Raw genomic sequence first — 14,508 nt, 5'->3', positions numbered from 1 at the left:
CGCCTCCTTCCTTCACACAGTCATCCTCCCTCTTAGGAGTGTCCCACCTGGGAGTGTTAGAGTGTGTGTGTGTCCTAAAACCCGAAGCCCTTTCTTTGCCAGATGATTCTCAGGCATGGACCTGTTTGTTCTCTGGCCATAAAGCAGATCTGTAGGGGGCCTCTCAGGGTTTGTCTCTGCCTCTTTTTCCAGATGTTGATAAGCATGCACGCTTCAGGGATTTCTCGCTTTTGAGTTCCTCTCACGTGTGCTGTGTCATTTTTTTGCCTTCAAAGAAAGACAACCTCAAGCAAAATCTAGTCTAGTCCACTAAGCAGAAAAGATCGTCTGTGATGTTGTGTGTTTTATCTTCTGGTGAAGCTTTTTTTTAATTTTTGATTTGCTCTTATCACATTGTGTGTAACAGCATTAAAGGTAAACTCATTAATAATTAAATTGCAAAGATTTAATTTAACAATCAACCCTATCAGAAGTGCAAGAAAACAGCTGCACAGTTTTCAGAAAAGCTAACTTTAGCCTTGAAGTCTTTTCTCCGAAACACCCACTAACAAAGCCGTAGCTTCATGCTTTCCATTAAGTCAGCCAGTTTCATAGTCTAGACTAACTGCTGGCAAAGGAACGTGCTTGGTACGTCGCCAACCCCTTGCTGTGGTAGAGCTGTTGCTCCACTGCTTTTGGAGCTGTTTTCTCCCTGCTCTCTGCCTCAGCTGGGAGAAGTGGTGATGGTTTTCCACCGGCAGCTGTCTGTTCCACTATGCATAGAGCCCTGCAACATCTGAGTGAATGACTCCACTAGTGTAGCTCGATCACTGTAACCCCAGGACAGAAATTGACCGCATCATAGCCAAGACTCAGTTGTCTAGACTTTGAACTATGACCACAAAACTTCCCCAAGAAAATGTCAATATATTTTGAATTTAGCTATGATAAATCCCCTCATGAGAGAGCATTTATCATGGTTTAGCTTGAGGCAGCAAAATGAGCAAGACAGAAGGAAGAGCCTGATTTGTGTGTCCGTGTCTGACCAGAGTGTTTATCCCTCAGAACCAGCCTGCATCAGCCCTGGGCAGTACCCTCCTGCGATGTGATAAACTGGACCAGGCGGAGATCAAGAGCCTCCTCATGTGCTTCTTACATGTGCTCAAAAGCATGTCTGAGGGTAACAACTCACTCCACCTCTCTCCTGCTCCTTCTGTCTAAATATCTGCACTTTGGTCTGATGCGTAAACACAGCTTATGTCTCTCTAATGTCAATCACTGTCTCTTCCAGATGCTCTGTTCACATACTGGAACAAGGCTACATCTGCTGAGTTGATGGATTTCTTCACTCTAGTCGAGTAAGAGACTGTTTCGTGACAACAGTTATAACTAAAGCTTTACATTTTACTGTGACTGACGTTTTGATTCCCCTTTCCTCTTAGAGTGTGCCTCCATCAGTTCAGATACATGGGGAAGAGATACATTGCAAGGTAATGTTGTTGACAGTATCTGAAGCTGACGTATGAATGCCTTTCTTTTAAAGCGTTTTAACTTAAATAAGCATTCAGTTGAATTTGTGATGAAGGATTTGAGGCTTTTTTTTACAGTGGTTACCAGCTTATTCTCTGAAATAACTCCAAAGCACCTTTAGTTTAACATAAAATTTACATCATTTTTATCCTTTTTTAGCAACACTGCTATTATATGAGTCTTTATTGTTATAATATTTTTTTCATACAATTGAATTGTCAGTATGTAGGCTTGATTTGTAAGCTTTGCATTCGTACTACTACCACTTGGATAAGCAGACGCTGGATTTTTCATTTATCCTTTTAGCTAACTGGTGCTAATTTAGCTATTACCTTTAGCTTTTTCACAATATAGCCATTACCCTTAGCTAGCTATTTCAACCATTTAGCCATAACTTTCAGCTAACTATTTTAATCCATTACTGTAAGCTAACATTTTCAGCTGTTTAGCCGTTACTTTTAGCAATTTAAATCCATTACTTTTAGCTATTATTTCAATCCATGACTCATATCTTGCGTGGTAAATATTTGAACTTGTTTACTCTTATTTATATATATAAAAGTTAAGATTAATTAATACTGCAATCAAAATACAATGATGTGTGTAACCAAGTGGTGTAGGACTAAAGGTCATTATGCCCTCAGTGAAATGTGTCTGATACCTCTTCTACCCTTCAAAGTGATGAAATGTGTCCTTGATAAAATGTACTTAATGTTTAACTCCCATAAACATCAGATACCGATACAATGATGTAGCTACTTATTGCCTTCATTTTAGATGATACAGTGTAAAACACGTTGTGTTGAAGGGTGTGACTGTATGTTGAGCACAATTATTTGACATGTAATTTAAATGTGCTCAAACATACACTATTTGGGAGCTGTGGCCTTGACTCTCAGAGGGCTTTGGGTGTTCACTCTCTCTCTCTCTAACCTCCCACCACTGTTTCTATCTCTATTCACTGAAATGCTGGCAAGTTTAACATAATGAGTAAAAACCTGGCTCCTGCCCCGTCCTGCTTGGGTAAGACTAAAGGTGGAACTGACTTTCTGAAACTACATGCATGATATCTCCTCATCCTCATTAAAAGTTGCAGTGTCTTGACGTAACTACCGCCTCTAAATTCATGTATAGCATCCGTCTCTTTCATCCTTACATGCATGGCATTTGCTATGACTTGCTGCTTTAATGCTGTTTCTGCTGCTTTGGTAATGATCGAACTTAAATGCATGCCAAACAATATATATGGCATCTTTACTGCATTAGTGCCACAGTGGGTATATGTGTAAAATCACCCAAAATGTTCAAAAAATGTTTTCCAGTTGGATCCCAGAAGCTAAATATGTAGCAAGATGGTGTGTCCCAAAAATCTGCTTTTACTCCCAAGACATTTGAGTGATATTTACAACACTTCGGTGTGTAAATTGGTGTTTTATACTCTAACCGGCTTCACTAACTCTGGCCCTGCTACTAATCTGCCCTTCGTCTAACATTGTCCTGTTTCCTCATCAGGAACCAGGATGGGGCGGGACCCGTAGCACATGAGCGGAAGTCTCAGACTCTGCCTGTGTCCCGTAACAGGGCGGGAATGATGCATGCCCGCTTACAGCAGCTCAGCAGCCTGGATAACTCATACACTTTTAACCACAGTAAGTGCCCCATACTGTACCATTCATCAAACATCCTCTACCAGAGGACCCCCCGCCGACTCCTCGTGCTTTTCAACATCATTTTCATCAACATCACCCTCTTCCTCATCCTCTGTTTAAACCCAGCCTGCTGTCGAGCTGAAATTGCGTCAGAATTCAGGGCTGCATTGTTCAGAAAATACATTAAATTGGGGCGAAGGTAGCCTTGTACAGCATTGCGTTGATTTTATCTAAAGGGCTATGTGCTCAGTGTGTTAAATGGCATCATTTAATGCAGTTTCTTTGTGTTTTCAGTGTAAGAAAGATTTCAAGTATTCTTGGAATATCTGTAGAGCATGGTAAGAATGTACCAGGTTGGCAGGCAGTTTGCAGACTGTTGATGGCTCTGTTCATTTGGTTGAATTAAGAGCATGCGTACTTTAACTGAACATTAGCTTTCAACATCTTCTCATCCCTCTGGCCAGCTCATCTGCTCTCAACTTAATCTTACATTTCATGCTCTGAAAAAAAAAAAGGAATCCATGTAAAATTTGAAGGGTTTCATTCCAAAATGCTAAAAAAAAAAGAAAATTCACTCCTAAACGTAAAATGAATCATTGCTACAGATTGTGAACAAAATGTGTGCCTCACCAACGTTCATGCATCATTCATTTCATTAAAGATTGGTTTTGTAAGTGGTAAGATCATTTTTGTTTCAGTTTGGAATGAAACTCAACCTTTTTAACATAATGAAGTTTTCCATTTTTCAAGCAACAGCTTTTGCCTTTAACACTCAGGTCTCATATTTTAAGAGATATTTAAATGACTTTTCTGGAGTGTCAATAGTTCAAATGTTCTGTCGGTGGTGAAACAGCTACAGCTTTCTGTTTTGTCCTCTTTAGCCTACAGTCATTCGGATGCAGACGTGTTAAATCAGTCGCTGCTGGAGGCTAACATCGCTACTGAAGTGTGTCTGACTGTCCTGGACACGCTAAGTATCTTCATCATGGGATTCAAGGTAACACTTATCACATATCATTTGTCACACACTCACTGTACTGTACTGATTTGTTCATAAAAACCTCAAATTAATTATTGTGTCCGTCTCTCTTTCTTTACAGACCCAGCTGTGCTCTGACCATGGCCACAGTCCACTGATGAAGAAAGTGTTTGAAGTCCATCTCTGTTTCCTACGGATCAATCAGTCAGAGACGGCTCTCAAACAGGTCTTCACTTCGCTGCGCACCTTCATCTACAAGGTGTGAAGGACGTTCCCTGCCTAACAAAGCTCTGTAATCGTTTGTTATATTCTTAAGTGTTCACTTTAGCTGATGACCACTTTGTCTTCTTCAACCTCTAGTTTCCCTGCACGTTTTTCGAAGGCCGTGCCGACATGTGTGCTGCATTCTGCTACGAGATCCTGAAGTGTTGTAACTCCAAGCTGAGCTCCATCCGCAGCGATGCCGCCCATCTGCTCTACTTCCTCATGAAGAGCAACTTTGACTACACTGGTCGCAAGTCTTTTGTCCGGACACACTTACAGGTAGGATGGTCTTGTGTTGTCTCCATAGAATACACAAAATAAAGCTTTCCTGTTCACATTATTTAACCATAATCTTCTGGGCTCCTGTAGTACCTTGACCTGCTTGATACTTAATGACTGCTCTTAATTACTTTAGGAATTGCTTATAAACAGGATTTTAGTGCTGACATATGAGAGAAGTTTAAAGAAATGACACATGACCTCTTACTGTTTGGGTTTCTCAGAGACCCCAGCTTTGAAGCTTTGTGAGATACAATACATTTTTGTAAGTGCAAGGAAGGATCTAATGGACTGTCACATAACATAAAAAAAAGCATTTCTTTGTCTGTGAAATTACTTTTTGGCAAACAAAAATAATATGTATTCATATAAAACACTAAATGTTGGATTATTTTGTGTAGTAACGGTACTTTATGGTCATTTTTATATTCTTTACCTTATCGAAAGTCCAATTTCCTGCAAAGGGAACTGATACTTATTCAGAACTTTTCTGCATTTGGATTATGTTGATGAAAATCCCCTATTATTTTGCAATTATTATCATTACTGTATTTACATATATAGATTTTGGGTCTAGGGGACTTCAAACAATGATGAAATAAAACCAATTTCAACCAGAACTCAAGGGTTAAACAATATTTAATCTCTCTCTTTCTTTAGGTGGTGATCGCTGTAAGTCAGTTGATAGCTGATGTGATCGGTATCGGAAGTACCCGCTTCCAGCAGTCTCTGTCAATAATCAACAACTGTGCCAACAGTGACAAAACCATCAAGGTTAGGAATTCATTGATGTGCCTAATTATGTTCTGGTTCCAGTAATATTCCTTAAATAGCAATAACAAAGCTGATTGTTCTGCCTCATCCTCAACAGAACACAGCTTTCCCTTCAGATGTGAAGGACCTGACCAAACGTATCAGAACGGTTCTGATGGCCACGGCTCAGATGAAGGAGCACGAGAGGGATCCAGAGATGCTGGTGGACCTGCAGTACAGCCTCGCCAAGTCTTACGCCAGCACGCCCGAACTACGCAAGACCTGGCTGGACAGCATGGCCCGGATCCATGTGAAGAACGGAGACCTGTCAGAGGTCTGTGATGAGAGCTCAGTCTATGTGGCTGAAGTATTTACTTGATTTACTTCATATCTGTCCAGTTTGAGTGCTCGTGTAATTGATATATCTGATACTGTCCTACAACATAATAAATACCATTAATGTCACTTTGCTTATCTGACCTGAGTTGTTCTTGTTGTTTCCAGGCGGCCATGTGTTATGTACATGTCACAGCACTTGTGGCAGAGTACCTGCGGAGAAAAGGTGCTTTGATAATCTGTTTGCACTTGCACGCCACACAGCAGCTCTGTCATGTAGATTCTGCATATTTAGGGCTGATTGTTACAGTATTGTCTCCTCTCGTGCTGTGTGCAGGCATGATCAAGCAGGGCTGCTCAGCATTCCGTGTCGTGACTCCAAACATCGATGAAGAAGCAGCGATGATGGAGGACGTCGGCATGCAGGACGTCCATTTCAATGAAGTATGTGTTACTAATGCAAACACAAATGTCACATGCCATGCTTTCAACAAATAAATCATGAATTCAGATGCAGTCTGTTGGTTTCGTGGGACAAAAACATGTGGCAAATGAATGAAATGTAAGGTTAGGTAATGTATGAAGGCATATAATTATCAGTGTTGCTCTCCAATGATACAATATTTTGAGATTGAATCATTATTTAAAGGCACAGTGCATAACATTTCTGCATTAAAATGTCCAAAAATGACTTTTGCATTGGCGGTGCATTTCATGTGGTTGCCTGTCAATGCTATGATAGCCCCTTTACCCCCCTCAAGTTGCTATAACTAGCACAGGAAACACCAGATGATACATCAGAGCGTGAGGAAGGAAGACGGCAAACTAGCTAACCAGCTAACCGGCTAGCCCCTCTATCCTTTATCCGTGTTTGTGATAGAGCATTATTATTTAGTGCTGGTTGCTGCACATTCTTATTAACATTGTAGACAACCACTGGCATGATCCCACACTACTTCATGATGTCATCGAGTAGCTCTTTTGTTCTCCTTTTGATTGAGAGACCCCTAGTGGCAGAAATTATACTGTGTTTACATAATAAGTAGAAGGCTATGTCAGTATTTTATCAAAGATTAAGACTTACAAGATAACAATAGATTTATCACATGATTTATTTTGAAATGAGAAATAATGTATGTATATTTCTTATAATGATAAACTACCATTGTAGACTACCATTTTATCAATATTATCCCCAGTGCAGACTTTTTATTTGTATTTCTGTGACTCAGTGTTTCAGGACACATTGCCCTCTCCAAAATCATTTAATTATTTTATTTGATTATCTCAAAGAATGCAATGTGAGTCTATGTCTACCCACAAGCCAGCAGCAAACCACAATGCATGCAGATGTGTCTGGGTTTTTTTTCGGTTACAGTCGTCACATTTGGTCGAGATAGAATAGGCGATGACTTATCAAATACTTTTTTTAATTTGAGCTGTATTTCTGTTTCTCTCAGGATGTCCTGATGGAGCTTTTGGAGGAGTGTGCAGACGGGCTGTGGAAAGCCGAGCGTTACGAGCTCATCTCTGACATCTACAAGCTCATAATTCCCATTTACGAGAAGCGCAGGGACTTTGAGGTAAAAGGCCGCCTCGTCAGGAATTTTATTTCTCCACTAATGTCATGTAGACTGTGACATTAACTCTAATAATATTTTTAATATGATTTTCATTCCTTTGCACAGAAACTGGCCCACCTGTATGACACGCTGCACCGTGCATACAGCAAAGTGACTGAGGTCATGCACACGGGCAAGAGATTGCTCGGCACCTACTTCAGAGTAGCTTTCTTTGGCCAGGTGAGTTCAACTCTGAAAACAGACCTGTTGTTTATTTAAATGTTTATTTAAATATGGTTTATTTAATTTCTGCACTAACTATATTTAAAATTACTCAAAGTTGATTTCACATAAGAGCACAAGTCTTAATTCATATTGAGCATGATGGCTGCTGGAGCTGTTTTTATTTTTAAGGGCATGACCACCTGCAGTGGCACGTTAATGATCCACTCTAATACCTTTTTCTGCTTTGTATCCTCTGTGAAGGCAGCGGTAAGTTGTGCAGTAGCCTCTCTGAGCAGCCTGAGTCTTTGTGTGGTGTTCGTGCCGCTGGAATCCATTGCACTTCTAAGACATTGTTTGCCGCTTCAACTTCCAACAACAATCAGTCACCGCCAGTGTTGGGGTCGTTACTCAAAAAAATTGTTACTTGTTACTTTTTAGAAAATAAGTGCATTACTTTACTTATTTACTCCCTGGTGAAAGTAATTTGTTACACTACTTATTACACTACTTTTGCGCTACAGCATCGCTTGGGATTCATTGTCACGTAATTGCCAGTTAGGAATAAAACATTAAGGGTGCGAGTCTAACCCATTGCCCTTTCTCTCCCCCCTTTCCTGTCACAAAGAAAGATAACGTTAAACCATACATATGCCCACATATCAGCCCAATCCCAAATAGGGGGGCATGTACAACATCGTTTATTAATGCTCTTTTAGTATAATACCACAAAGCAAATACGCTGTGTAGATTTTCATGGATGAACTTAAGTTATACAAGTTACAGCATAACTGCTCTATTAGTAACTGTCGTGTGATTACTGAATTTAGGGAACAGTGACGCGATAGATTGCTGCGTTACACACAAAAGTAATGTGATTACAGTAATGTGTTTTTTTTGTGATAAAATATTGGTATATGGATACATATCAATTCTGAAAATTTCAAATATTTTCTATAGTATTGTTTAACAGCAGCAGCTGCACTTTATCACTCTCGCTGAGGTGACACGAACAAGTGCCCACATAGGTCCACTTCATTCCACTCATCTGACTATGATCAGAAGTAAATTAACTTTTAATAAAATATGCCGCCTCTGTCATGTTCAATCGAATATCAATATTTTTCGAGGTATTGTGTCAAAGTAAGAAATTCCACATCGTGACGACACTACTTTGTAATGCGTTGCCCCCAACACTGGTCACCACAGCTGCTTTCTGTCTTTGGAGCTGTGTTGCATGGGGCTCTTTCACTTCTGCACTCATTTCAGTGTTCCTGCTTCTGTGGTACAGATGTGCATTAGTAAGATTTAGTACTGACCCTCTTTGTTGTCTAATCTTGTGGAGCTTTATGAATAATTTGTTGGGTGTGGTGGTTCCTTCTTCTGCCTCTGTGCTGTGATAGAGGTCCATGTCTCTCTTGACATGGTGGTCTAACTGGTGATGCAATAGTTTAAATCAGAGTGTATAAAATGTATTAATAGTATTTCGGTAGTTGTCATGGAATAACAATAATGTTTATGTTCTGCTGTCCACACCCCTGTAGCAGTACCAGTTTACTGACTCAGAGGCTGAGGTAAATCAATGAAAGCCAGCGTGGAGTGCAGTGATGTGTTAGGCTGTGTTGTTCTCCGTTGCTAATGCAGTCAGTGCTATCTCACGTGCGTTGCTTATCTTTTAGCTCTTCAACTTCCCCTTTACTCTGGCCTCAGTGTTGTCCTAACAATAGTAGGAAATAGTAATAGCAGGATTCATTTCTCACTGGATCAATGCATGGCTTCACCCATCAGTCCATCGGACCATTTAAAAACAAGACTGACTAATCCAAGTGCTCCCACTGACAGTGTGAAATCCGTGCCCCCACCTCCGTTCTGTGGTCTGTCTCACATCACTGAACTGACACTAGTTGATGTCTTGCAGTGGAGTTTTTCTGTGCTTGGACATTAGATAGAGGGTTGTGTATTTGTGGAGTCCAGAGTTTAAAGAGTATTTTATTTTAGTAGTTTCATTTTAACAAACTGTTGGAATGATTCCCACTCACAGCCCATGTTTGGTTTGATGTGGCACTGTTTACTTCTTTATATCTTATTAGATAAACACGCTGTTCGTTTTTACTCATTTCAACCGTGCTTTATCTTTTTCAGGGCTTCTTTGAAGATGAAGACGGTAAGGAGTACATCTACAAAGAGCCCAAATTCACCCCTCTGTCGGAGATATCACAGAGGCTCCTCAAGCTGTACTCAGACAAGTTTGGACAGGAGAATGTGAAGATGATCCAGGACTCTGGAAGGGTAAGATTTTGTTGTCATTGCATTTGTTTCTATTTTTTATTATTATTATTTATCAGAATCAGAAATCAGAAATACTTTTGATGCCTGAGGGACAATCTGCACATTACAGCTGCCCCTTCTATAATAGAAAAATATTCCACTATAAGGAGATGTGAATAAAATATGAATAGAGAAGACAACTTGAGGTGGACGATGGTCAGAGTATACTGCATTTCATCATGGTATAGACAAGAAACCATGTCTTTTAACCATTATTTGAAGCTAAGAGGAGGAACTCCACTCTCTTGGGAAGTTGATATTTCATTTATGATTCGACCCATAAGATTTATGAAACTTGACACGGGCACTGATCTGATGTGATCTCATATTTTCTCCTCAGATTAACCCCAAAGACCTGGACTCTAAGTACGCGTATATCCAAGTGACACACGTGACCCCGTACCTGGAGGAGAAGGAGCTGACAGACAGGAAGACAGACTTCGAGAAGAGCCACAACATCCGCCGCTTTGTGTTTGAGATGCCTTTCACCATATCGGGCAAAAAGCAGGGTGGGGTGGAGGAGCAGTGCAAACGCAGGACTATACTAACTAGTAAGTCCCCCTATGTACTGTATATAAGATTAGATAAGTTCTTAAAGGAATACTCTAGCTACTTAGTATTGCAGTTCAATAATTTTAAAAGATCAATATTGGTGCGTTAGGGAGGAAGATATCGTGACGTCAAGCTCTTCAAGGTAGAATTACGTAATGAAACCAAGCTGTTAATAAACAAGATGTTGGTGTCTCTGCATCAAATGATCTTAAATAATCTAAACTGTGGATCACCGCCTCCTGTTGTCTGTATATTAACACTTTTGAGGAAAACAATCTTCACACACTATGCGGAGGCCTATCAGTTTTTGAGGCCTCGCAATACTCATCAGAAAGGTCCTGTGCTTAAAACGAATATCTTGATTAGATTCTGAGCCTGTCAGCTGTTCACGGAGGACATTTCAAGGACGTTTCCTATTTCCTAATCAGTTATATTGTTTTATGGTGCAAAAGATCCAAAAGTTCAACCTCACATTCTTATCTTTATTATGTAAGAGCTTTCAAAATATGCACAGTACACATATTAGTGGATCCTGAGCTGTAAAAACGCAAGAATGATTCATTAACCAACACCCCCCTCCTCATTGTGTTTCGTGCCGCAGCCACACATTGTTTCCCCTACGTGAAGAAGCGTATCGCAGTGATGTACCAGCACCACACTGACCTGAGCCCCATCGAGGTGGCCATCGATGAGATGAGCAAGAAGGTGGCCGAGATCAAACAGCTCTGTTCGTCCAGTGAGGTGGACATGATCCGCCTGCAGCTCAAACTGCAGGGCAGCATCAGTGTCCAGGTGCCTGCTTTTGTCAACATGAACCCGCACACACACACACTGGACATGCCTAATGAAACCGATAAAGAAATCAGAATTAAATGGCTTCTACATCCTCCCTTAGGTTAATGCAGGACCGCTCGCATATGCCCGAGCTTTCCTGGACGACGCGAGCGCCAAGAAGTATCCTGACAACAAGGTCAAACAGCTGAAGGAGGTCTTCAGGTGAGATGAGATGTCAACAGCTCATAATGTGTGTGCAAATCTTGATCGGGCTTCATCACACCTCAACACACGACCTGTTTTTGAGCAGGCATTTTGTGGAGGCATGTGGCCATGGCTTGGGCATCAACGAGCGGCTGATCAAAGAGGACCAGCAGGAGTATCACGATGAGATGAAGGCCAACTACAGAGACCTTGCCAGAGAGCTGTCCATCATCATGCATGAGCAGGTGAGTACAGTGTCAGTCACTGAAGTAGCAGTGTATTACTTTAATCAATACGAATGCTGCACCTGTAATCAACAGATCATACTCCTTGATAACACCATTCTCTGTTTTTCCCTTGTGCTGACATGAGCAGATTGGATGGTAATGCAAGAAGCACCAATATGAAATAAAGACTGAGTTGTTCATTTGTTGGTCCAGCCAGACGCAAGCATCCCCTGCACTTTAATTCCTGTCAAACCATCAGAAATGTGATGTGACCATACTCCTTGACCTATCTGTGTATAAACACCTCTTTAACATTTCTTGAACGTTCCTATGTTTCTCTTGTTCTCTGTTCTTTTGTGTTACCACCACAGACAAAATGTGTAGCAAGCTGCTAAAGCTAATGTTTAAAATCTTGACCTTAAACAGCACTGAATAGATTGGCTGAGTTATCTGATCTGATCACAGACGGGCCTTATCTTTACAGCCTTGCAATAAATAAGAAATCAGCTTAACATAAAATAACCTCACACGTGGAACGCATGCCCACTGTCAATAAAAATGACTTATCCTCCTGATTAGAGCTGCAACTAGCTAACTATCATTTTCACCCTCCATTATTCAGCCGATTATACTCTTATTTCTTTGGTCTATGAGACTTCAAAAATGTGTTTTTCAAGGTGACATCTTCAGCTTCTTATTTTGTTTGATTAATAGTCTAATAGTCTAAACTGAAATTATTAGTTTTTTATAATGTAAGACAGGAAAAAGTAGCAAGTTTTCGCATTGAAAGGCTGGAACCATGAAATACTTGGCATTTTCACACAAAAATTTACTCAGACTTTTAAAGATAAATAATAATAGTCAAAACAGTCACCAATTATTTTGACGTTCTTTGACTAAAGAACGTCCACCAACGTAGCACACCGCTAAGTTTCAGTTTTGGCCCTCCAGGAGCTCTTCTCCTGAAATTACAAAACTTAAAACTGACCTTTTCTCCCTCTTCTATGAATTCTCTTGATGCTGCAGCTGGCTAGACCAACAATCACTTATGTATCTCTTTTGGATTGCTGACCTTTTATTTTCTCTGCACGTGTGTACAGTTTGTATGTATGCATGTACATATACTGTATGTATATACATGTACATCTGCCTGTGTATGAACAGCATGTGTATATGTATGTACATACATCTGAATGTCTGTGTTTATGCATTTATGTTTGTTTTACACGCACACTTGTTTTACTCTTGATGCTGTGTAGTTGGATTGGCTGTTTGAATCTTTTTTCATTTCCTGTTTTATGTGTCTATTAATCTTCATGAAAGATAAAGCATTAAAGGAATAGTTTGACTGTTTTTGAAAGATGAATACACTCCAAATTCTTACCTAGTATATTTGTCTAATTTATAGTCAGAATATCTCATTACAGTTAATGTAAGACATCTAGAGAGTATAATAACCAAGGAATACTGTACGTTCTTTATTGGTGTTTAACACATTTTTGAAGTGGCATTTGAACGTCTCCTTATTCCCTGCGTCCAGATCAGTCCTGTGGAAGATGGCATGAAGAGCGTTCTTCCAGACTCGCTACACATCTTCAACGCCATCAGCGGCACGCCAACCAGCACCATCATCCAGGGAATCCCCAGCTCTTCTTCGGTGGTATGATGTATGCCTCGTTAGCTTTGGGCTCAAAACTCGCCTACCGGGCGTGCCAGTGATGCCATATTGTCACTTCTAAATCCCGATCCTGCCTCTCTTGTGTCGGCTTAAAGGGAAACGGACAAAAGCACAGACAACTCTGACCACCTCTGACCTTTGTCAGTGAACCATGACCAGGCACTGGACCTATCAAATGTATACACATGGCTGTGTTGGATGTGGTTATTTTAAAAAGAGAGGATCATGCAGGAGAGACGACAGACTTTGGCCAGAAATCATGTGTGATGAGACATTTTCTGACCACTCCTTCGCCCGTTTCTACCTGAAAAGACTGGGCTGTGTTTCCACGGAGACATTCCTGTTGAGATCTTTAATATGCATGTCATCACATCACACCCACCACCCTTGAAAAAAGCCCTTTTTTGTTTACTTTGATAATGTTCACATTGTTTTTGTATGTACAGTATTCCACTTTTATAAGCCACTGTATTGATGTCTCTGATGAACAGTATATGCTGCAAACATTGACGCTCCATCTCCCTGTACATGAAGTTATATTTCTATAAAATGCAAAAGGGCCTCCTCTGACTCAACCTTAAATCACTTCAATGTCTTAGAATGGGAGCGTTTTTAAATATTTAAAGCCATTGCATACAAAAAAAAGTATATTCCAAGTTGTTTATTACTGTATATAAAAAAAGGAGTGTGTGCAATATTTGCTGTGTGGGGCTCATACACTGTAAAGATGATGTTCACCTTCTTGCCAAAGCGATGAGGTGTGGAACCAGACACTACACCTACTGTGGAAGTAATATGAAGCTTTTACCATGTTAGTGTTCATTGAAATGTTCAAGAAATTGTTTTATATTTGGGAAGCAATGTTTTCTTTTTTATTTTTATTTAACGCAAAGTCACTGTTCTGCTGTAAACAGAGATGTTTCCCTAATGCTTTTCTTTTAAATAAAATACACTCTTTTCTCTGCACTCGTGAATCCTTATTTTATTAAAGTGTGTTCTTGTTTTTATTCCTACTTTAAAGGTGCACTATGTAGTTTTGGGGAAGACAGGACAACACAATTTCATACTGTTTTACTTTGTTCTGTGACCTTATTCTCCTCTGAGAACAGCTTGTTTATTCAGTTATGGAAAAGAAAAAAAATTCTGAGTTTGAATTTCTTCTCCAAAACGACATAGTGCCCCTCTAAAGGGG

The 14,508-nt window shown here is 40.2% G+C and overlaps 1 protein-coding gene across 9 annotated transcripts in view; it reads left to right on the top strand.

Annotated features, from left to right (window-relative positions):
• Nucleotides 1–14,282, top strand: part of LOC311262564 (dedicator of cytokinesis protein 9) — an 88,464-nt gene extending 74,182 nt beyond the window's left edge. For 3 of the 9 annotated variants that reach the window (XM_084362063.1, XM_084362061.1, XM_084362064.1), the window contains exons 35-53: nucleotides 1,045–1,159; nucleotides 1,271–1,337; nucleotides 1,422–1,469; nucleotides 3,022–3,158; nucleotides 4,040–4,155; nucleotides 4,259–4,396; nucleotides 4,498–4,680; nucleotides 5,341–5,454; nucleotides 5,552–5,767; nucleotides 5,938–5,995; nucleotides 6,107–6,213; nucleotides 7,230–7,352; nucleotides 7,458–7,571; nucleotides 9,696–9,842; nucleotides 10,222–10,432; nucleotides 11,035–11,225; nucleotides 11,329–11,429; nucleotides 11,518–11,656; nucleotides 13,179–14,282. In XM_084362063.1, the coding sequence (XP_084218189.1) occupies nucleotides 1,045–1,159; nucleotides 1,271–1,337; nucleotides 1,422–1,469; nucleotides 3,022–3,158; nucleotides 4,040–4,155; nucleotides 4,259–4,396; nucleotides 4,498–4,680; nucleotides 5,341–5,454; nucleotides 5,552–5,767; nucleotides 5,938–5,995; nucleotides 6,107–6,213; nucleotides 7,230–7,352; nucleotides 7,458–7,571; nucleotides 9,696–9,842; nucleotides 10,222–10,432; nucleotides 11,035–11,225; nucleotides 11,329–11,429; nucleotides 11,518–11,656; nucleotides 13,179–13,304 (2,451 nt within the window). In that variant the 3' untranslated portion in view covers nucleotides 13,305–14,282. Of the gene's footprint in view, nucleotides 1–1,044; nucleotides 1,160–1,270; nucleotides 1,338–1,421; nucleotides 1,470–3,021; nucleotides 3,159–4,039; nucleotides 4,156–4,258; nucleotides 4,397–4,497; nucleotides 4,681–5,340; nucleotides 5,455–5,551; nucleotides 5,768–5,937; nucleotides 6,214–7,229; nucleotides 7,353–7,457; nucleotides 7,572–9,097; nucleotides 9,128–9,695; nucleotides 9,843–10,221; nucleotides 10,433–11,034; nucleotides 11,226–11,328; nucleotides 11,430–11,517; nucleotides 11,657–13,178 lie in introns of all 9 variants that reach the window. The other 6 variants (XM_084362058.1, XM_084362057.1, XM_084362059.1 and 3 more) reach the window with 3 other exon arrangements.
• Nucleotides 14,283–14,508: the final 226 nt, after the last annotated feature.

The sequence above is a fragment of the Pagrus pagrus genome (genome assembly GCF_965226575.1).
Source record: "Pagrus pagrus genome assembly, chromosome: 9".
NCBI lineage: Eukaryota > Metazoa > Chordata > Actinopteri > Spariformes > Sparidae > Pagrus > Pagrus pagrus.
Note: the sequence above shows the minus strand (reverse complement) of the source record. Positions and strands in the feature narration are given on the sequence as shown.